This window comes from Anopheles coustani, chromosome 2, assembly GCF_943734705.1.
Source record: "Anopheles coustani chromosome 2, idAnoCousDA_361_x.2, whole genome shotgun sequence".
NCBI lineage: Eukaryota > Metazoa > Arthropoda > Insecta > Diptera > Culicidae > Anopheles > Anopheles coustani.
In genome coordinates, this window is record NC_071289.1 from 54567881 (window position 1) to 54592579 (window position 24699).

Genomic DNA, 24699 nt, shown 5'->3' on the forward strand with positions numbered 1-24699 from the left:
GCTGACTGTTAAATTTTTTCAATTTTTCGTTTTAACTTCCCTACGTCAAAACGGTTTGTCAAAATAAAACGATCGATGACAAAACCTGCTACTGCGGGTATTCGTGTGCAGCCGCAACTGCTAGTGGTTATTTTTACTGCACGAAGTCTCTTCATTGTTGTTTTCTGTTTGCTCACGCAAGGAGCGTTTAACACGGTGCCTACCAAACTCGCTGTGCGTGCAGTTTCACAAGCATTGTGTTTTATTATTTTACTTTCGGTTCGTTTTCACAGTGCGTACGTCGCGCCTCCTGTCCGTTTGTGCAATGCGAAGGTGATTAATGGTGCGTCGACATTTTGGCTGCATGAATGGCCTTCCCAATGGCGGAAGAGAATCCTGAAATAGTCTGTTTGCGTCAGCGTGCGACTGTTCTGTTCTATCGTGACACTCGATCTGGTGTGCGATTGTTGTCCACAGTAGAAAGTGCATTGTGAAACCTCCTCTAGAAATTGAATGTGGGCAGCAGTGCATAGCGATACATGTGTGGGCTAGCTGAATAAGGCACGAAAAGTGGGGAAAAGTGCCGTCCACACAAAACGTCCCTGTTTGCGATAAGCCTACGGTATCCAGTTTGGTGACTTGATGAAGTGATAAAAGAATTGAAGATAAAATTATGAATGAGTGATGTGAAGACCAACCGCACCCCTCCTGCGAAAGTGTAGTGGTCGCGATTAGAGCATTAGTGTGGTTAAATTAAGCCTTGCAGAAATCGTAGTAAAATGGCCGTAGCCACTTTATGTGTGCCTTGTGTTTGTGGATATGATGAAGAAACGGGGGATGGGGACGGCGCGGACAGTTCAATGACAGAATCCAGACGACCATTCCTCCATCGAATATTCGCCATGTTTCTCTGCTGGACCACAGCCACATCTTAACGCTACGACAATTTAATTGTTTCCTTTCTTGCCAATATTCGGTTTGTTTTGCTTACGAAGCAAGCCATGCCCTTATCCTGCTAAAATAGGTTGCAGAAAAAAACAAATTTGCATGTGTAACAAATGAGGTTGACTCATTATTTGTTTTCATGCAAACTGACCAACTGTTTCTCTTAGCTTTCTCAGCTAAACTTTGCACAAATATGTCGAACAAAAGGGAAATTCAATTTGATTTACAAAAGCCAATGCTTGCAGTCGTTAGCTTACTTCGTCAGCGTAACCATTCGAAAAGAATTCGAGGACCAACGTCACAATTAGGTGCAAAGATAAATATTTTACTTCGTCATGTGTGCTTCCCAGTCCTGTTCAGGAAAGGGGTAAAAACGGCCAGTAAGAAAATTCAGAAACATCTTGGAAATTAGAGCACAGCAAAATGTCAGAACAGCTCGCACCATTGCTTCGATCGGAGTTTTCTTCACCCTAGCGACAGAGTTTTTCACACCGTTGGTTTCTTCGACTTATTGCACGTCAGCATAGAAGCACAGTGCCCAAGCATCGTAGCCAAAGGGAGTTTAAAGATGGTGCGAAGATGTTCCTTCTTGCGGGCCACCACCAATCATCGGTATATCTGGTTTCCTAGATCCAAAGAAACCATCACCGCTTACTATGGCGATGCATCCGCCAATGGAACACACATATACACATATACACCGCTCGACGACTATCCGTTCGCCTTGAGGTGTTTTGCCCGGGGAGAGAAAGCCAATGCGACTACCAAGACGACGACGGTCGTCTTTGGGGCTCCACAGTTTGGTACTCTGGCGCTGGGACCGTGCACACGAACATCAACATCATCCGGGTCGATCGGCAGCAGTGAACGCACGAAACCACGCCAGCCCGCCGATGAGGTCACCACCGTTTGGGGGGTGCATGCTGAACGCTTTCGTCGGCTGCCTTTTCAACTTCCACCTTTCGGAAAGCCGCCTCCTTTCGGGGTGTTTGAGGTGATGGAAGCGCACAGATGGGTATGTGCTGCGGCGGTAGTTCACAAGTTCAGGGTGCAGTCTACCGTCGGCACGTTCATCTAGGACGGGTTTTCCGATGCCGCGTGATGCGAATCAACAGAATGGACTTGGGAGTTGTCATCATAGCAATACTAAAAGTAATTGGCCACTTGTATAAAACGACAATGGTTGTAAGCATTTTCACGAAAATACTGAATTTAGTTTTAATCCTAAATCACATCTTAACTTGAAGAGTCTCCCCATTTACGATGGTAATTCGATTCTATTCAATTTGTTAAGCAAGTAGACGAATCTTGCAAAATACAAAACAATAAAACGTTAAAGGACTTTCGTCTTGGGGCCCATTATACGCTTCCGGTGTAAAATAACTTCAGACGGAAAAATAGTATTGATCGACCCTTTCCTGTCTCACGCTGCGATGTCGCCGTTTTCATCTGTGTTTTTCACGTTTCAACAAGAAACGCTTTTCCATCTTTTGCCAAGTCAAGCGGTCTCATCTCGTCATGAGTCAAACTTAATAAAAATGATATAATAGGTTGGAGAAAGGTATTGAAAATACTTTCAACACATTAAATTATCAAAATCGTCAAGCTGGAAGGAACGAAACTATACAGCAGAAGATCAGCTATTTTCTTTTTTTTTATTATTTCTATTTTCACGGTACGGGCCGTATTGTACATAATTAAACTATATACTATATCCTAGAGAACTGATATCTCCTTATCCTCCTTATCAGGGCTCTCTTTGTGGGAAATCACGCTGTCCGGAACCGTCCTTGACAGGGATCTTCTGCTTCCAACTCTTGTCGTTGGTGTGGTTTGAGTCTATTTTAGTCGGGCCAGCTAGGTATCAGCTATTTTCTTGCACATCGGATAAACAACTTACAGTTAGTCGAGGAAGAAAAGATAATATACACCTCAGAATTTTGAATTTTATATATTAAACTCAACTTTTCCCTCCATAACATAACATGATTCTGATTCATGCTGCTCCCATTGATTTTGTACTCCAACCATGTTCATCGTGTTATGGTAGTTTTCCTGCTATTAAATCACTCCCGGCGGTTATCTAAACCGAATGGCTCGCTGCCAACTGGAGCAATGCACTTTTGTGTACATACATATTTGCGGTTTCATTGAACCAGAGCCATAAACAACAACGCCTGGCCCGGAATCATTGGACGATCGGTTTAGCTAGCACCCTGTCGCCGTGAAAAGAGAATCTGTCGATCTGTCGCCTATTTTATGCCGAGTGAGTTTTTTTTCTCTTCAACATTCCGCCACGCAATACGTTGGCAATAGTTTACGCATTCCGATTGTCATTTGGCTGGAATCCAACTATTTAGAATGTTTTGCGTCGATGCAATGTTTAGTTTTAATAAGAAAAGTTTTTTTTTGTCATTCCTCCATTCACCATGCTGACTTTTTGTTTTCTCTAATGTAATATTTCAAAATTTGTTATATTTCTATGGAGACACTAAACTATTTCCAATCGTTAAACTCACTGCCAGAAAGCGCAGTGCAACGAAACGATTAGTTTATTATAAACGCTAAAATAGACATCTTAACCCATACCCATCCCAACATAAACACGCTCTGTTCAGAACGACTCGTTTAGACTGCCTAAAAATAACCATTCTTCACCACTCGTTGGTTCTTGTTACCTCTTACCCACCCCCATTTTTCCCCACGCGCCCTGCTCAGGGAGTATTCCTCTCTAACGATCGAATCCAAACCGAAAAATGGCACCACCATCATCCAGTTTCAGGCCTGCATGCATACCAAACATGAATCATACGAAGTTGACTCCGTTCACCCGGTGGCCCCTTTGTGGTGGCTACTCTATTGGCCATTCGGTGACGATTCGCAATATGTGTGCGTGGAGTAGGAAAAAGTGGCAGAAAAACAAATCATGATTCCAACATTACCACCGAGTGCCCTTACGAAGAAACGTCACAGGCGGCCACAAGGCGTCCAACCTCCCGGACGCAGGTTGGCAGCGACTTTCGCAAGTTTATTATATGTCGCACTGTAGACCTCCACATTCCCCCCGGGGTGGTAAACTCGTCCGTTCACCTAAATATGGCCCGCTGTATTCTGCCCTGTTTATCCTCGTTTGTGAGGTCCCCATGCCACGGATTAGCATAGCCTTAACTGTTGGTACTTGTAATCCGTAAGTTAAATATTTCACCATCGATTAATGCACAGAAATGTTCGCAAAAAAGTATGTGTTTGGTATCGATTTCAATACGGAAAAATCTGCAATACCCGACGATTACTCATTTGACCTTCCCAAAACGTAGCCTTTCCAACACCTTCCGAATACTTTATTTTGGAGTTTTCACTTCTCTTCATACTCTTTCAGCCCATTTCTGCAAGCTACTTTCATTTACTTCCACGTCGAAATGGAACCACCGCCGAACACACAACACTGTGTTTGGGTTTCCTTTGCCCGGTGTAAATGTGATGACCCACACAAGATTCCCATGTCCACCGGAAGCGGGTGCCACGCCGAAAGGCGGTACCCTCGTGACAACCATTCGACCGCCACCTACCTACTACACTTCCCGGCCGTTCCGCGTCAACATTGCGGCGGGCAATGAGAATTTTTACCGCATCACCGACTTTTTCCGATGCGCTACAATGGCCGGCAGGAGAGTGATTTTGAACGCACCGGTGGGAATCGTTACGGTATTGTGGTCGATTTCCTTTTCGACTATTTGCGATCGCAATGTTCGGCCCGACCGGGTTGCCCCGGCCCTTTTGAATAAGAGGTGTTGGTCCAACGAAAACAAATTGTTCGTTTCTAAAATCGCAAATCGCACGAGAAATTTCATACAAGGAAAAGTTACTACATTTTTGAAACGCTAAAGAAGTGAATGATACGCTCTCCGAAGTGCAACTTACCCAGAGTGCGAAAGTGTTGGGCAGTACAGTTTTTGGTAATGCCTTCTACCATTTCTTTCCGTATTGTATCCATGAACCTTCAAAAATCGCTAACTGAACGGGTCCGACAAAGAGCTATAAAAGAAGCTTTTAGAGTTGCTAGTTCTTCGCCTTCCACTTACCACTATATAGTAAACATGTTGCTCTGGATCCTCCTTTTCTCATCTACCAAGACAAGGCAGAAATATACAATTTATTGATAAAATAGTAATACACTGGGCCCAAAGTTAATCCGGACGCTCAAAAAATGAGCATGTGTCCGACTTTGTGGTCGATTTTAGAGTACTTAGAATTGATAACAATGATTTTTGTTCATTGCATCTTCTTGGTGCACCTTCTTACGAAGTACGTGCAAAAAGAACTGTGAAAAAAATCGTACCCAAGCGGCGCTATAAACAATAGAGCGGAAAAAGCCAGAATTTTGACGGCCAATCGCAAAGTCGGACAGTTATATTTCATCGTAGTTTTGTTAGCTAAAGTGGTGTGTAAGTTAGTTTCGACACTTGATATTTGTTATTATCGATGCAGAAGGCTCTTGGGCATCGTTAGAAGCTCTCGGATGATTCGATTTATTATATTATTGAAGTTTTTATTGAAATATGCGTCACACTACTTGGTTGGAACGAAACATCATCATTTATCCATCATAACGATGGAAAAAGTTTTTAAAAACACATGAAATTAGACTTACATTAGCAAACTAACAATTTCAGACATCATTAAAAAGTATAAAACTTCAAAAAGTATCGTAAAATCACCAAAGAACTGCTCTTTGCAGTACACAATTCAGGAGAGGGAAGGGAATGATTCGAAAAACCATTTGATGTAACCCATTTACTATTGTCCGTCTACTAATTCTCATCTACTACCCCTAATATTATGTAATTTTCCAATTCCTTTAGCCTACATGCACTTTCATATTATTAAGGAACGTTCAACAACTCGGACAGTTTTGGTTAAACCCTTTCCCTCGAACGCACCATTTGTATCGCCATCCATCTGAGAAAAAATTGCGAATTTTTGTGTCAACTGTGAACAGGACTTGCACAAAATATCATGATTGTTTAACTTTAGCTATCTTTTCGACGTAGATTGATATAATATGTTCCTAAAATCATTATCTTTATCGACATCAGTTCTAGCAACAGAATCGTAGTTTACGATTTTTCGCCGATGTTAATGATTTCTTTCCCGGGGTTCTAGCATGCAGCCCATTCCGATGTAAATAGTTTCTAATAGTTAGAGCACTTAACAAACACTTTTAGTACAGTTTCTTTTAGATCTACGGCAGTAGTAAATGGGTTGAATCGATTGGTTCTTCCTCTCCTTTCCCGAATTGTGTGCTGCAAAGAGCAGTTCTTTGGATATTTTACGATACTTTTTGAAGTTTCATATCTTTTAATGATGTCTGAATCTGTTAGTTTGCTAATGTAAGTCTAATTTCATGTGTTTTGGCATCTTTTTCCATTGTTATGATGAATAAATTATGATGTTTCGTTCCAACAAAGTAGTGTGACGCATGTTTTAATAAAAACTTCAATAATATAATAAATCGAATCATCCGAGTGCTTCTAACGATGCCCAAGAGCCTTCTGCATCGATAATAACAAATATCAAGTGTCGAAACTAACTTACACACCACTTTAGCTAACAAAACTACGATGAAATATAACTGTCCGACTTTGCGATTGGCCGTCAAAATTCTGACTTTTTCCACTCTATTGTTTATAGCGCCGCTTGGGTACGATTTTTTTCACCGTTCTTTTTGCACGTACTTCGAAGGAAGGTGCACCAAGAAGATGCAATGAACAAAAATCATTGTTATCAATTCTAAGTACTCTAAAATCGACCACAAAGTCGGACGCATGCTCATTTTTTGAGCGTCCGGATTAACTTTGGGCCCAGTGTATGTAAAGGGGACGGGAAACGAAGCGTAATCGCTAGCGTAATCGTGTTATTCTGCTGGTCCATCTGTCAAAAAGAATTTTGGCTCACCTACCCTATAATCGCATGCGTAATCTTGTCAGTACGTAAACAAACGAATCAATAGTTCATTCATCGTAATTATTTATCAAATTTATATGATTATTTAGCGCAGTTTTTGTATTTTTAACAATAAACAACAAAATAATAGCAGTAGCTTCAAGAAATGTTGCCATTTTTACCAAATTGCAAAACATAAACAAAGCAAAGATGACGCTTGGCCTGAATATCGACGATACACGAGAGACCAGCGATTACGCTTCGTTTACCGTGCCCTTAATACTATAGATAGGTATTTTTCCATGATGATTTAGCGTTTTACGTTGTGCAATTGCATATCGATTTTCTTAGATTCTTTCTTTTGATTTAACGGAAGTATCTTTTTATTTTCTTCCTATTCCAATTCCGCATTAATCTTAGAAAAGTAAAGTTTGGAGAATGTTCAATGTCTGGTGTCTGTATGTTTAAAATTATAAAATATTAAACTGTGACTTTGTAGTAAGCCTTCCCAAAATGCCACAGCTCCATCGGGACGCGGAGAAAGGGCATTGATAATTTTAATTACCTCTCGGATTAAGCTGGTGCTGCCTTTCCAAGTGGAATTGAAACGTTGAAGTTGTTTACATGCCCCCGAAGAGTTAATTAGTTATGTTGTCCAAAGCAGATGTTAAATTTGTCTTTTTCTCCAATGCGGGCTGTTTGGGCTGTTTGTGTGGTGTTTGTGGGCTGTTAGCAAACAAGTAAAACAAGCATTGCAGAATGAAATGGGAGATTCTGTCATGAACCCTTTTTCATGGTTAGTGCAACCGGTTGCTTTGGAATTTAGTGAAAGAGGAAATTGCCTGTCCCAAAGCGTTATTTTTCAACAAGAAGATTGTTCAGAATGTTTCTCCAAATCTCTTCTCCGAGTTTCTCCGAGTTTGAATATGTTTCAAAATAAAGACATTAATTCAATTTAAAGTAATAAAAGAGGGTAAACCACCAGGGCACAGTTTTGTTGAATTGGAACAAACATTACCACCAACTTCAATTTCTTCCCACAGCTCTGACCATCTTTCCCGGTTTGCCTGGTACCGGCACGTCTTGATTTTAGCCTCTTACGCTTGCTTTCATTGGCGCTATAATTTCAATTAGTAACCTCGATATGAAACATTCCTTACTTCGCACCGCCGGATAAGGGGTACAGCCCTAGATGGAATATTGTTCATATAGATACAACAAATAATAATGCAGAGAAGAAATTTCGTCTTAGAAAGTCTTCACTTACCTGTTTTTAATTTCATTATATTGTAACACAGGTGTGCACTTTTCTAAAAATATAACTAATTGTCATAGTCAATAAGATTTTTTTTCGAATAATTGTTTGGACAAAGATCTCGGCCTACACTGGTTGAATGCACCGCTGTACCATCCCTATGGTTCAAGCGATACGATCACGTCTTTACGACGCCGCCATTAGGTCTATGGTTAAATTTTTACCGAGCGACACGTGCTTTGGGTTGTGATGTACATTTTACATCATTCGTTTTTCTGCTTCCCTTTTTTCACTTTCTTTCCTGTTGCAACCATCGGAACTGTCACCTTATGCAGATCGATCAATCGCCAGCCGTTCATTGGCGACTACGTACTTCAGCCGAATCAAGCGAAGCTTTTACTTTTTCACTTCCCACTTTCAGGTGGATGGTGGTTTCGTTCGTAAGCAAATTGATCACTGTTTGTATCGTAGCTCAGGAAAGGGAAACCCTTTCTTTGAGGCAGGTTTCTCCCACTCGATTGTAATTTAGGTTATAGCAAAGATCTCCATATTTATTTCTTGGGATAGTTTTAGCAAACTGTCCGTCAAACAAACAGAGAAGCTATAGTCAAACAAGCAGAGAAGAGTAGTTGGTCGTTATGATGTTTCATTAAATGGTTTCTTAGGGAATCGTAGGAAGCGTTGACAATTGCAGAATGAAATATGTAGATAGTTTATGATTTGTTTTCACAATCAGCTAAATCTAACAGCTCATCACTATTCGCAGCCGAATTTTATGTATCTAGCTCCTCAACTCAAGTTCCTGTGCGTGAAAGTGTTTGCACAATCAGCAGTCTTTTTTCTATTTGAGTCTCATGAAAAATAGTGAAAAAGTATAACAGTGCGATAAAAAAGAAGCAAAAGGAAATCCTAATCCATATCGAAGTGAAAACAGTGTGGCGAGACTAGTGGAATACGATTTTTGCCCGTTGCCGTATATGCCAGAACGCAGCAACGGAGAAAATTCGTTCTACCGAAGGTGGCATCCTACCATCGGCGGCAGGAGGGTTGGTGGCTTGCGGCGGAAATTGGCAGTGAAAGTGCCGATAGGGTCGACAACATCCTGTTCCTGATTAGCAGGACCATCTGGAAAAAATGGATGTATCGGATAGTTTCAGTAGCGATGAGTTAATACCAGAGAGGTAAGTTTACGGGTATTATTCGATTTAAAAAGTATTTGTTTTTAAATAATTGGATGACTTGAACCAATTTATGATTTTATTCTAGATCGTTTGTTCCAAAGAAGTTCTTCTATTCTACGACTTCCTTTTATTTTTAGTTATCTATTTGCATTGTTCATAGCTGTGTAAGGATACGTGTTTGAAAAACTTGATTTATAGTAAATATGCTAGCTTGATGCCCCGGCGATGCTTGGTGAAGAAAGGGTTCAGAAAATAGTTACGTTTTTTACCCTTTACTTGAAAATTATGTTTTAATTTAATACCTACAATGTCGTTATTTCAAATGGTTGATATTTTATCGGGTTCCCCGTGTTGTATAAACCCTGTTGTATAACTTTGGTGGATACACATTGACACGTGTGTACATGCTTGTTTTCGTTTATGTTAATAAAATTGAATTTCAACTGAAAAATTTAGATGATTTTATCATAAAATAGCGATCAAACAAACCTTCATCAACATCTGCAGTGCTTAAACTTAATATGTGTAAAGTTTCAGAATCGACGGTTTATTATTGGTCGAATTTTTTAGTGTTCACAAAACTCCATACATGAAAAAGCTAAAATGTATAATAGATTATGAAAAATTGAATTAAAGGTTAGCTAAATAAACTCTAATTTCCACTATCCGATATATAGTTTTCCAGACAACATGCATAACTTACCCGGAGATGCTCATCGTATGGTTTCATATAGAATTATCTTAAGCATTCAGGTTAAACCAATAACAATCATTTGATTTCAAATTAGGAGTTCAATTATTCAACCAGTGTAGCTTAAAACTAGTAATCGAGTAATTTCCCCCTCTGGTTTTTTACCTTCAAAATTCCGTGCGCTTTCCATTTGGCACTCCTCTGTGCGCATACTTCCTTACTGTAGTATACAGCAACCATGACTGGTTGGGTCTCCTCGTCCATTACATTACGTTCCGGGTGTGTCATACCAGTCTGGTACTGGTTGCGCTCGGCTCATTGTTCCGTGCGAAGCGCCTTCGAGGCATCTTCGTTCGATCGATTTTCGCTTATGAAATCCGATACGACAATGATGTTAGATGTTGTGCTGGGACTTTTATTGACCGAAGGAAGATAATAAGAGTACCGCGTTTTGCTAGGCAAATGAATTCATCTCCATAAAATCTCTATTGTGGCGAGCAAAGCAATTGATCTTTGAATAGATTTTTTTTATTCTCCACCAGTTTTGTCATTCTTCGCCATGGTTGACTAATGTCGGATAATACGAAATAACTTAATTTGAATCACATCTGCGAGTATGCAAGGTTCCACCAATGTAAGGGATTTGTTCTACCTTTTTCCTTGTGTGTAAAGAAACCGCAGTTGGTAACCTTTTGCATGAATCACTCTTATCGATTCGAAATTTCAAATAGCGTATGGTAATTTAATGTTGCAATTAAACACAATTGCATTGCTTTTATTCATTGAACAAACCGAGTTTTTTATGGTGAATCAAAATATACTGTTTTAAATTGTGGGAGCATTAAAACAGGATTTAGCTGTTGTTTTGCAACCACATAAATTTATGTTCATAAAACAGATAATTTACTCTACAGCAATCTTTTAAACTTTAGGCTCATTCGGAAGTATGACACTTATCATCATCATCAATTACGTTATCCATTTCCATCTGTTTCCATTTACCGTCGATCAGTGTAACGTGAACATCGGTTGATGAAGGTCGGGAAAGTAAGCATTGTTTGAGTGTATAGTTTTTTCTGATCTAATAACGCTATCATGCCGAAGAGATTATGTTATCGCTTTTCCGTCTTGGAGGAATGTTTTTTTTTGCTTCGCATAAAACAAAAACTAGGCCATACCGGATGGAAGATGTAAGTTCGTTTATAGTGCGATGCGAACAGTTTTTATTTTCGCAATGCATTCATCCGAAGCGCAATGGGATATGCAAGACCGGCGTTGCTTTGCTGTACATCGATGTGCGATGGTAGCGGATACTACCCTTATTATGGATTGAGGTTAAACCAGCGTCTCCGGCCGCTTGTGCAACATAACAACATCTTAGTCTCTCCCTTGCCTTCGCTTTGTTTTCGTCAAGTGACTTACGCTTGTTTTTGCCTCTAACTAAACCGCCTTCTTTTTTAATTCCTTTCTTCCACCACCACCACAGTTTCCTCGAGTCGGAATGGATTGATGAAGATGAAGTGTTTGCAATTTTGAAACAATGGGAAACACGCGGCGGCGGCAGCAGCAACAACAAACCGCCGGCCTCCACCAACAGCTGGGCCAGCAACAACAGCAGCGGTGGCAACACCCTCATCAACCAGAGCTTCGGCAGTGATGCCAGCGTGAGCCTGAAACAAGGTAACTTCATCCCCCAACTGAAGAGGTCTCACCTAGGTCACGAATTTCTGTGGGATTTTTCCTCTCTTTCGGTGTGTTTTCCATTGTTTTCGCTATATTTAAGATAACTGATATAAACATTATTTATTGCTTCAGATACAATAACAAATTCCAGACAGCTTTGTTGAACATTGCATGCAAGCATATTGAGTATGTGTGCTTACACACGCGTCCAGATTCTATGAGCCACCTTTAATACTAAAATCTAAAGTTTCTATAAAGCAACTTACGATTCCATCTGTTTCAGCATCTTAAAAGTGGTTTCAATAACTATTTCCGTTCATTGTAAAACATTTATTTAATCTAGCTTTATTTTTTATCTAGTCTAAACTAGTAACTCTAGCTTTATTGTCTAAATTTTTTTAATGAAAGACTTTTATTGTAACTTGATTAGTTAAATTCATATTAGATCTGACAAATTGTATACTAGTGTGTGTATAATCATTTTTTTCGCTCAATATGAGCAGAAGCACCATCAATGGATTGGTTTTTAGGTACATATTATAGCTTTACTAAATGGTTCTACAGAAACTGGATGCAATGTATACATTTATAGTATGATTCGATAAAAATGAAGTTGAAACAGGCCGATTATGTGTTTGTTACATATAAATAATCTTAAATTTATTGATGCTGATGTGCCACATTAGCTGGTTGGCTTATTATGCTGCAATATTTTTCAAAAAAAGTTTTCTGTTTTTGCATTGCATTACCTCTACGGACCTGAACTTCTGTCAATTCAAAATTAGTTATATATGACTATTATGTAATAAATGATGATCGAAGTGACGATACTTTCAACAAAACGAAAGCATCGATTGCGATAATAGCATAATTTCTCCTTAAAAAATCGGAGTAATTTGATCGATTAACTTGTGGATAGCATACGAAAATTCCATAAAAAGATTAATTGGTACAAAACACTTTTAAAAGCAAATTTGGTCAAAATACTGCGATTCAACGGTGATGTTGTACACGCGAGAATAAACTATTTTTTGTTATATTTCTTCTTCTTGGCCGTAACGACCTCTTTGGTCATGGTCATGCCTGCCCGACTTGTTTCCCTGCTGTACGTGGATAGTCAAGTCCTCTCGTACTGGGGAGGGTCCGGTCTCGGATGGGATTCGAACCCACGCCGTCGAGGTGGTGAGCCCCGGCGCTCATGGGCCGATTTTCTAACCGGCGCTACCGCTCGGCTGTCGCGGACCCCGAGATTTTGTGAGATTTATAATGTTGATAAACCTATATGCGAGTTCGACTAAAATCAATTATAATAAATAAAATGTGTTGACAATCGTTAACATGCTGATAAAGCTACAGTAATCGAGCCAAACTGTATGCTTTAATCATTAACCTGCCAATGAGTGGCTTAAGAGACTTCGAATGGTTACACTTGTTTTCTTCGCGACAGTTCTTTGTTGGTCGCCATTACGGTGGCAACGGGCCTTCGCCGAAGCGTCACCGACCAAGGTTAACGAATTGCTAAACGCCTCTGCAAAAACCTACAATCTCCAGCGTGCGAGAGAGGTGTTGCGAATGTGTTGGAAAATCCGTGGGCTCGAGCGAAAACAGCTTCGCAAAGCTCATCATATGCTGGCACCATGGTTTTGCAGACTGTTCGTTCTCTCGACGGCATCATTCGGCAGGGCTCGGTTATCGCGTACCGGTGTCCTTCTTGACCGCATCGAACCTGCTGCCCCCGGCGAAGGAAATCAAACTCGTTCTTGGATCGTATCGATTTCTGTACCTGGAGTACTCTTAGTTTCATTCATACGACAGAGGCAAACCAGTTTGAAGTTGTACGTTTTTTTATTGTATCATTATTTTATTTGTCAATCTCGAAAGTAAGATTAAACAATACTGAAGTATTCAAGTGGGTGTTGCGTTAGTAATACAATACCTAACATAAAACACTCCCTTGCTCAAAGTGTATAATTTACTTGGGGAGAAAAGTGATAAATTAAAAAAAACACAGCAAGGGAATGTGACGGGCATTAAGTTGCAGCTCTTGGTTCCATACTTGGCAAAGCAACTTCCCTCGCAGTTTACACAGTTACACAGGGGGTTGAAATTTTTTCCAGCTCCCTGCAAACCGCCCATTTTATGGTGCCGGGTTAATTCTTTGGCCCTGGGTCGCGAGCAGAAAATGGAAATCGACTACCCCCGCGCCAAAAGCGGTGCCAGTTCGTCGAGAGTGTCGGCGTCGAGGCGGACGGACAATTAATCCATTGTGGAACTATTGCCAACCCGTCAAACGGTTCGCGCACACGGTGGCATTCCTAGCGCCCAGCTACGGTTCCTACCGTGCCACGGTGACATTTCGATGCCTGGTTTAACGTTCTCCTGTAGACGGGGAAGGAAGGTACCAGCGGTTTCCGTTTTGCTATATTTCAAACCGATCAGCTGATTGTGGTTTGCAAACGGATGCCTATATCGGGTTCGCTATCTGACTGATTGATGGACCGTCCGCCATAGGTGATAGCAGCGCAACGTTGGTTCCGGTGCCCATACGGAGGTACTGCCAAATATAGCAATTTACGGAACGGCGAAGAACTTTTTCCCTCTACCAGTTAGGGGTTGCACTTAGGTTGTTTCCTAAATCGATAACGTGCTAAAATAAGGCATTCTCGAGGTACGAAATGGAATGAGAACAATAAAAATCTAATCGAGTCGGGTTGTTATTATTTTTTGTACATTTTATCGTAGCTATTTCTTTACAGTTAGGTTACGATTTCAAGTCATTCGTCATCCTGGTATGGTAACTTTTTTCCTTATTTGATGATTTTGGCACACATTTCAAATAAGTTCATTGTAATCGACCAATGTAAAAATATTAAGTCAAAATCTAATCGATTGAAAAGCTATATGAAACGTTACGAAATTGGCATGTTTTGTTTGAAACCAATATTGTAATGTTATGGCACAAACGTTGTTCCTTTGTCGAGTCTTACTTATACTATTTTAGAAGATAATAATGAAAAATATTTCGGAAAAAGATCAAACTATTTAGCGCGTTAGAACGGTAGAGTTTAAATGCTATTGCTATAACCGGCAGTTCGAATTCGAGTTTATAGCGATCGGTGATCCATTTATTGTAGCATTTCATTTAAAACTTTTCTGTATATGTAATGCTATAATAGTTGAAACATTCACTACAATCAGTGATTAAAAAATATTTTATTTTTGTCATAGATAAACTAGCTTCTGAGTGTGATAATATGAGTCATTATGACGAGAAATGGCTCAAGCGTGACGAGAGCGATAATACACTGGGCGAGAAGGAGCAGCTACTGGCTACAAACGGTAGCAGTAAGTATTGTTTGTATTCGCCCGAGAGTCATTAATCCTTCTCGACTTCGTTCATTGCAGTTAGAGATTATCCTAATTGGTGATTCATGATACATTAACTGACCCCACAGGCCATGAAATTTGATAGGATGTATTTAATTACACCCATCCTCGATTGTGTGAAACTTTTACAAAAAGAAAGCATACACATTTAATTTCCTTCGACAACTCATTCAATTTAACAAACCCATTTGTATATTTTGGATATTAATTTTGTTTTAACTTCTTTTGCTCCGTTTTAGGTCCCAGATTCCTCGACACGGGAACATTCACGAGACCGAAGAAAAGACTAGAGTCAAGCCTGCTCAACAGTAGCAGCATATCGACGGACAGTAATGGCCTCTCTTCGTCGTCTCAGCATGAGGTTGGTAAATAAAACGCATCTTCTTCCAGGAGAATCTATTTATTAATCGCGTACTTCCTGTGTTTGGTTTGGTCCCCTTTTTTAGCTGGCAGGCAACGGATCATCGCCCCTGTTGAACGTCCAAATCGGAGGCCCGGTGACGCCGACCGCCCTGGCCACATCGGCCACCGGCAACCGGCTGCTCATGCAGCGTAGCTGGCTGAACGATGTATCGCCCCCGTGCTCGATCATGAACTCGATGGAGTACTCGACGAACGATCGGATCATGAACAGCAGCAGCCTGATCACGAGCGGTGACTTCAGCAGCGTCGGTTGTCTGCTAAACGGTAGCGACGATGGGTCGGCTGCAAGCGGATTGAACGTCACTACCGTGGCGAACGCCAGCTACAACGGCTACAACCTGTACAGCGTGATCGAAGACCGGCAGCGGTTGGAGAACCTCTGTCTGGACGACGAAAGTACGCTCACGAAAGACTGCAACATTTCCCGCACGGACCTGAACGCGATCGAGAGCGTGTCGGGTGTTAGTACGATGCAGAACTCATACGAGAGTGGTTTGGGAAAGGCTGGTGATCGAAGCGCCTCGGGCGTGATGGCCGGTTCGAGTAAGTCTTCCTTCGAGGACGATCTGGCACCGCAGATCGCCGGCGACGGGAACACGACGGTTACGACCAACTCCGCACCGGCAAATGAAACGTTTCACATGCCGGCCGAACCACCGGCCGGTTTGGACGAAGAGACTCGCCTAGGCCGCACGCTTATCAATGGCGGTGGAACGTATGATGCGCGGCGACCGAGAAATTTCAACACCTACCGAAAACCACGGTCTTCGTTGAACCAAACATTTGAGGGTTTACCGAACGTCGATCTGGATGCTTGCCCGGTGCTACCGGTTAACGAGCATACATTTGACGGTCAGTTGGCATCGGCGACCAGCGGTGATAAGCACACTGTCATGAACAGTACCTTTGGAATCGTTGGAGACGAGCAGGTGGGTGGGGCGGCGTCCAACGGTACGTTTGTGCGAGCTAATCGAACGATCACGAAAGATGACGTACGGTTGATCAATTTCACCCAAGATGGTGGAGATATTGATATTGATTCAGCGGCATCTTCTGTCACACCACCTCCAGCCATCCCATACGGTCGTACCTTTAAGCGTCGGCCTCGGAATGGAACGTTCGAGGAGGAAACTGCCGCCGACATCCAGGAAGATAGTCCACTGCGGCCGCCAACGATCGGAGAAAATGGTGATGACGGTACGGAACTGGAACGGACGCGTGGCCAGGATACACCAAACGGGATGTCCGTGCTGAACGGAGACAGCTCCCAATTAGTTCAATCCACTCCGTTCCATGGACCCTACGCGCAGATGAAAGGAATTCCAGCAATTCCCGACATCTCTCCGATCAGCATAGTACCTGGTAGGAAGAGTATTACCGGTGGTCGAAATGCCATTCGTCGCAGCCGCAACCTGGAACACGACTTGCGTAACGCGACATTCGATGCGGCCACCGATGAGCCGCTTGCCGCTACCGACATGCTGGTCGATCTGGAAACGGACGATTACGATGTTCAAATCCGTCGGCTTCCATCCCTGCCGGCAGCGACGACGGCAACTGGGGTTTCAACTGGTGGTGGTGGACCCGATATGGCAAACTTCCTGGAGACAGAAAAGCGTATCTCGCAGCAGCACTTTGAGCTGTTCGAGAGATCGATAATGGAAAGTGAACACAGTGGGATCGATTTCGATGAGATGCTTGAATCGCTGACGGCGGATGTGCGGCGCACGGGCGAAAACGACAAGCTTCGCCAGTCGCTCGATAACATCAAAAAGCGTCACTCAAGGATTAATCTGGAAAAGCAACAGCAGGATGAGATGAAGCGTAAGCTGCATCAGCAAGCACCCCTCGATGGTAGTGGCGCTACGTTGGAACCATCGGACAATAAGCTGGCCGACTCGATAACGAAGAGCATGTCTTCGTCGAATGGAAGCGATAGACTGTTAAACCGCAGAAGTAGGTATAATGAGGACGTTCACCTAAACTTATCACCACACCAGCAACAGCAGCAACAGATCAACACGACGGTAACAAATGGTACAGAAGAGACACCCGGGGGAGAGGCCGATCCCGCTTCTACTGCAAGTGAGGTAGAAGCGTACGATCGCAAAAACCGGGATCGTTTCAAGACGATACGCCTGGGGCGAAAGCGAGACGATTCACTGGGTCCGGCCCTTCCCGATGTGGATCAGGAGCTCGGGCAGGCGGCGGAACCGCTCGGTGGTGTCGAAACCAATGGGCAGTTTGTCTCGGCCGGTAATAATAGCAACAGTAGTGCCTTCAGCAAGATGGATCATAATACACAAAAATGCGCCGGCGTACCGGGAATGAACAGTAGGCTTCTCGCCGGTGGCAATCAGAACCTAACGATGAAGACTGACCTCCGCAAGGATGAGGATGATGTGTTTAAGAAACCGCAAGCAATACCCCCACCACAGTCGGGCCTGGTTCGACCCAGTCAGCTCGGTGAAAGCAGACTCCGTAGTACCCTCACGAAGCCACGTGTCTATGGTGCCGGTGGAGCGACGAATCCGCACGGCATCGGTATCCAGCGAAAGGAACTTACGCTACCGCTGGGCCACAAATCAAGCTCCACGGATTGCCTGGAGCAGCGTGAGGACGATTACTTCCAGCAGCATCACCAGGAACCATCGCTTCAACAGCAACAACAACAACAAGCACCGGCATCCCGCCTTGCGACAATGTCCAAATTGGGCGGTGGAAGCGGTGGACTCATCGGGACGGGCCGATACTCGCAGTTTGGCCTGCAAAACCAACGGAACCAGCAGTATCAGCAGCAACAGCAGTCCAATCCACCCCAAGCCCTGAAGTCACCGATGGGAACAAAGTCCAAGTCCTATCATAGTCTTACCTTTGGACAAAGCAGTGGATATGGCGGATCCAGCAGCAACCTCTCGAAACTACACGGTTCATCTGCGCTGCAACTGAAGCTCAAGCACAATTCCAGCAACACGGAGGTACATTCTTTTGGGGCGATAAATATCATTTTCATGGCCATTTTCATCCTCATCTCCACCAAAACCAACCTCATCGACCTCATCGACCTTCCCAGTTATTTATTTTGTTTCCAATTTATTACTTGCGTGTCGTGAATGTGTTTCCTGTTTTGCTCGTTAATTTTTGCTTACGTTACGAGTTTGCTTGATCATTTTGCAATTTACATTTGCTGAGTAATTAAAAAGAGTAATTTAACCAAAAATCTACACACATACATAAAATTACCATAATATGAAGGAACTTCTCTTGAAGATCAATGCAAGCTGGTTTTAGCTCTGCATCAGAAAGCAGTTTTACCTTATTTGTTGATTGTCTTCTGTAGAGAATCGAAATCGCAATAACGGATTGAATTTTAAATGTTGAATGCATAGCGATGATAAATTCTTAATTAACTTTCTTTTTATTCGCCAAACGTTTTCGAATCTAGTGAATCAATTAATCAATTGTTTTCAAATTTTTACGGTCCAAACAAGTTTAACATGTTGCCCAATGTCAAAACGATTTAGGGCGTTGAAGTAAAATGTGTCCTTGCACTTACCGTGCTGATGTATCATACATTCTTTCCATTCTAATGTATCATACAAACAAACTTTTACGTTTGATTTTGTCAATCTATCTTTTCCGACTGGAAGGATTAGGACAAGAAGACAAAAACACATATGCTATCCTACCCATCAGTGAACCATTCTTATATCCACCACGCACGCACCTCATTCGTCACATCGCACATTGCATCGACCGGCGCCAAATCCGCTCAGACCATGCCCTAGATGCCTCCGACAAGATCATCTCTGGCTGCTAACGGCTGCGGGTATCCGTGGTTCCGTGTGGTTACTGGTGAATGTTTCGGCAGAAGGGGTTCCTAGAAGGGTCTGTCCTGTCCGTCTCTACCGGCCGTGTGTTGTGTGTGGTTTCTTTTTCCTTGCTGTTGATTTAATTTATCCGTGTGCACTAACATTAATGCGCGACCGATCGCCCATTTTGCGGTACTGTGTCCGTTTTGTAGCTGAAAAGTAACACCTCAAAGCAGCAGCGCTCATCACTACTGCACCAGTCGCCCATGGCAAGGATGTCGGGCCAAGGAGTTGCTTCTCCGGCGGGCCGTGCCAGCTTACCGCTGATGCGACCGACAAATCAATCACTGTCCGGCCACCAGCAATCCGGCCCTGCGATGGCAAATCAGGCTGCTCTCAGTGCTACTACCACTACTACTACTACTACTACCACCACCACTGTACGTGTTCGTTTGTATTTATGATGTTTTATGTTGATTTCCTTTCTTTTGGGCTTCTTTTTTCTAGTTACCATTAGTAGGCGCTGAAAACGGTGAACAACCCGTGTTAACAGCGAATTGATTTTCGGGTTTTGGTTTTGGCTTCCCATTGCTTTCAACTGGTATGGTGGAGGGGAGGGAGGGGAGGGGGATTATATATGTTTTACATACAAATTGTAGATTTTTTCTGTGGGCTTTGGGTGGTTTCCCTTTCCCCCTTTTTTGTTCTTGAATGTCCTCTTGTTATGCAATGTTTTTATAATTTGGTTTGGAAGCAAGAAAGTATACCAATTTTATTTTTCCTAAAATAACACTATTCTGATTAGATTCCACTAGCTTTTTACGATGGTTTACTATTTTTTCAAGTTTTCCCTCACTCCCGGCGGTACCTGATTAAAAAAAATCCTTAAACCCATAACACAACTGCAATCGGAAATCAGCTACGCTCCCTTTCCCCTTTAGGAATCAAACGGTATTGATAGGTCTCGTTGAGACAACCAAAATTCAATTACAATAATTAGTAAACGAAGCATTCTAATACCTCATGCTGCAATATATGTATGTATATGTTTCCATTTTTGGCCACTGTAGCTTTCCGGTGGCGTACAAATGCGCACAGCAGCCGGCGGCATCGCCAAAACGTCCCGGCTCGGGCTGGTTCGACCATCATCAGGATATTTCAGCTATAGCACCCATCGTAAGCACCCGGATTCCGACAACGAGTCCATCAATGTGAGTAGTACTTTCCAAATGTGAAAATTCGCTGCGCATAATCAATAGAATGTTTTCTCATGACACACCAGTATCATAGAATGTAATTGTTTGTTAACTACCTAGGTGTACAAATAGTTTATAGTAAGAACTAAATTTAGTTTTATTTTTAATGAATAATGCAAAAAAAAAAAGATAATAAGAAGAGTTACGACCACAAATACAGATTATGGATACATAACTTTTAAAATATAATTATAGGATTTTATGGAGCATTATTTGTTGCTCTGATCAATTACTTTTTAGTTACAAAAGCTGTATCGAAGTGGATTTGGTTGCGACGCTGGTCGTTTTCAACACGACACCTTTGGTCCTCGTTTCAAGCGCATAGGTCCGAGCCGTGACTGTGGCTATGCCGACGTAGGAGGAAGCTCTAAGAAACTCTTTAGAAAGAGTCCTTGGAGGAAAATCTTGCAATAAATTTAGGTCCGGGCCGTAACTTGAGGAAATTCAGTCAAAAGATTTTACCAATAGAACTAGCTAGTTTCGGACTCGGACCCCTGAAAGCATTTAATATACAAGTCCTGCTCCCATTATCTAAAGAGTCTGAACGAGATAGAAGATCTCGCTGTAGAATTTGTGATTACATGCGCAGCATGGGAGCAACGTTTGATCCTCCATCAGATTGCTACGCGATCCATCCTTCTAATCAACTCGTTTTCTCCTTGTGAGAAATGTGTCCCTAGTATAGTTTCGTCACGTGATTTCATAAACAGCTTAAATCTTCGTTTGTTTGATTCTAGCTGCGCTGAGATTCTTAACCAGACCGTGCTTATTACGCTTCTTGATATCGTTTCTAATATGTGATAAGAATATTATGATCATAAACCGTAACCGATCTCGCGTTCCCTGTTAACCTCTCACACTTGAATAAGTCTGATGCATCACGCGTTAAACGCTGTCGTTGCAAGTATGCTGCTCTCGTTCCCGATGCATCGTACCGGGAAGTCAAGTGTATTTTGGTCATCGATTGCACTTGGTACCGAAAGTAACTATCGTTCCATTGTCCATAATCTACATTTGACTTGGGCGCTCCTTTCATGCTAAACAGCGGTAATCGCAGTTTGTTTTTGCTCCTTGCATTCGTCCTAAACCTGATCGAACCTTTTGCTATGACTTCAATTTATTTTTGAAATTTTGTATGTTTTTATGTTGAGCGAGACTTATCGTCCGCCCGTAACAAAGGCTTTGTTTAAAAATTATATTTAAAATATGCAATTTTACTATGGATTGTGACTTTTGATAATTTACAGCCACGAGTTTTTAGCGATGCTTCAAACTTTTCCATCTCATACGGATCCCCATTTTTATAATTTTATTTTCGTGTTCGTATGAATTAGTATGACGTGTAGTTTACCCCACATTTGTTCTGTTAATTTACCTTAGAACTATTCTTGCATGGTTTATGCTTTAAATGTGCTTAGTAGATCGTGTCGCTTAAAAAAAATGATACAAAAAACGATCAAAATGAATGTTCATTTTCATGACTAACGTGATTATGAATGATGACGCTCGCCAACGAGCTGTTGAGGTTCCTTGGCGATCGTCATCAAAAATGAACTTGTATTCCATAAGATTTCTTATTATGCTGTTAAGCTGCTTTTGATTGCAAACTCTACAGATGATCATGTAGTTATCTAAATATATCTCCTTTCATTGTCAAATAATCACACTATTTGTGTACTACTATGTTTGTGTTTCTTGTATGACTTAATTTTCCTCTTGGGAGTGTCTTATAAACACGTGAATTTTGGTAAAAGCCCACCAATTGCGCCAAAAGGCGTGACATACAGCAGATGTTTGATTGGGGTCACTTGTGAAAATCAATTATTTTCTTTTTTGTATAGATTGGGTGGTGCATTCTCTACAACATTTCAAACAATCCCTGTAGCTATAAGATATTCGTAAATGTTTGAATTTTGTACTCATATCTTTTTTTGTATTTCATTTTTTCCCTTTTTATAATCGCGTCCCCTTGACGGATGTCCACCTACCAACCCCGCTCCTTATTCTTCCACATCGTCCGTCATCCGTGTGTGATCCTGTGTAGAGCCTCTCATCCTCATCCGCTAGCTCTAGAGGCAGTCTGTACCGTGTAGATAGTCAAAGCATAGCGAACAATGTACAACAACCTCATCTGCCTATTGCCAGTGCCACCCGAACCAATAGTATCGAAGACGTCAGCGGTGGTGCGGGCGCTGGTGGCGGTGGCGTCAGTAACGGTATGCTAACGAAACTTAATGGGACCGGTGCAGCCGGACTTACCACTTACCTTCACGGGGCGACAGGTGAGGGCTCGCAAGCCACGAGTGGAGGACCAGTGTCACTACAGCCCAGCTCTGGACTGAAGCAACCGACGGCTGGAACCGGTGCAGCAAAACCATCCGGCCTTAGGCCACCGTCGGCTATACGACCACCGTCGGTGCGCAGCGGCCTACCTCGTCCAACCAGCTACATCCGACGGTAAGAGTGTCGACCCCGCCCCGTACGAATGGCCATAGCAAAGGCATCAACCCCGTCAAATAGCAAACTACTCTTGGCTGCCTGTTGAGCCACGATCAACGCCGAAACACAGCCCGAGTCATCAACCGAGTGCCGTCGTTTATGTTTTGCCTTACTGTATTTAGCTACCGATAAGTATCATCTGTATTCCCTCCCTTGAAGTATTTTTCCCATTATGCTTTTGTTTTGTTTCTTACAATTTTTAACTGAAACCTCATAATGAAACCCTAAACAAACGTACTTTTCGATACATGAGAATGAAGCAAGTTTTAGATTTTGAACCGTTTTTTATATATTCATGTATATATATTGAACAGGTTCTTTGAGTATTCGCATCAGCTTCATAATATTTTAACGAAACCCGTATTGATAAAGAAAAACTTGTTTCCCGACTGAAGTATAGGTATTCGCAGAATCTCCATCTGCGCGAGCAGAATAATGAGATATTGATTTTCTTTTCTTTTATACCGTCATTGCGTGTGATGATAAAAAAGGAATGGAAAAAGTTAATGCAAACCAATCGAATGCGTTCATACTATTTTTTAAGGTACTGAATGTTTCTAACACTTGTTGCTTTTGAAAGATGATTATCGCAACTACTATTAGAGCCCTTTGGAACTGAATTATCACGAAAGAAGAAAGTTTCTAAGTAAAGTTGTCAATGGTACGGTAAACTAATTGAATCAATTTGTTGTTTTTTTTGTCAAACTCTTGTTATCCCGACTAATTCAGTAACAAACGAAATCTTTTTGTTGAAAATTATTGAAGCCCGTGCAATATTTGTGATTTTGTGAAACCCTGGTTATTTGCAAACAGTCAACCACCGTACACCGTAAGGAGGAAGAATGAAATGGTGTCCATTTTCTTCAATTCCGAAATAGTGGACCGGTGTCGGCTGAAAGACTTTGTTGAAATTTACATCGCCTTTTTCAGAGCTTATTTTTGCTTTTGTGATAAAAGTTTGTTTTCAACCACTGTTAGCAAACGCGTTCGTTTGCAATGTTGGTACTTTAAAAAAATTGAAGTCATGAAAAATAATTAAAACGATGAAAAGCAGGATAAAAACACTTATCATATGCCTAAATCTGTAAGCATAAATACATTACTAACACTGGCTCTACAGCGGAAGCAGAATAGGAACTTCGTCGTGCTTATGTACTTTCACAGTCCGCATAACAAAGAGAACAAGATGACTTAGAGCTTATAGTACTATTGTGTAACGAAACGCGCGATGGAGCAACAGAAATATATGTATTGGAACGAAACTATCAGGCACATCTAAGACGAAGTCGTCCCACATATACACAACCTACATAAATAAATGCAAGTATAAGGATCCGGCTTTCTTTCTGGGCAGATGGTCGTGAAAGTACTTGTGCTCATCAATTGCCACTTGAATGATGGCTAAAAGAACACACAAAAAAGACTACGGACTAAACAATAGGATAGAGAAAAACAATGTAACCATGAAACGGTAAAAAACTGCGCCACAAAGTAGTAGTATCCATTGTTGGAAGCGATGGGAAGTAGGAACTTTTTGAAGGAATAGTTCTCTTCATGCAGTTTGAATTGTAAATCTTGTTTGGTCCTCCTTCCTTTCTTCGCTACCGTGGACATTAATTAATATACACATATTTATACATTTAAA

The 24699-nt window shown here is 41.8% G+C and overlaps 1 protein-coding gene across 1 annotated transcript; it reads left to right on the forward strand.

Annotated features, from left to right (window-relative positions):
- The first annotated feature begins 236 nt into the window (after positions 1-236).
- On the forward strand, positions 237-24699 carry LOC131265503 (uncharacterized). Its single transcript, XM_058267775.1, has 8 exons — positions 237-312; positions 8889-9303; positions 11481-11674; positions 15304-15425; positions 15511-18465; positions 20370-20510; positions 22600-22771; positions 22838-24699. The coding sequence occupies exons 2-8, from the start codon at positions 9257-9259 to the stop codon at positions 23014-23016; spliced, it is 3810 nt and encodes a 1269-aa protein (XP_058123758.1). The 5' UTR covers positions 237-312; positions 8889-9256; the 3' UTR covers positions 23017-24699.

Bases quoted from the DNA above. Each gene is read 5' to 3' on its own strand.
- LOC131265503 (XM_058267775.1), top strand. From the start codon at position 9,257: ATGGATGTATCGGATAGTTTCAGTAGCGATGAGTTAATACCAGAGAG. The intron at 9,304-11,480 runs GTAAGTTTACGG...CCACCACCACAG, and splicing joins GATGAGTTAATACCAGAGAG to TTTCCTCGAGTCGGAATGGA. The intron at 18,466-20,369 runs GTACATTCTTTT...TGGCCACTGTAG, and splicing joins ACAATTCCAGCAACACGGAG to CTTTCCGGTGGCGTACAAAT.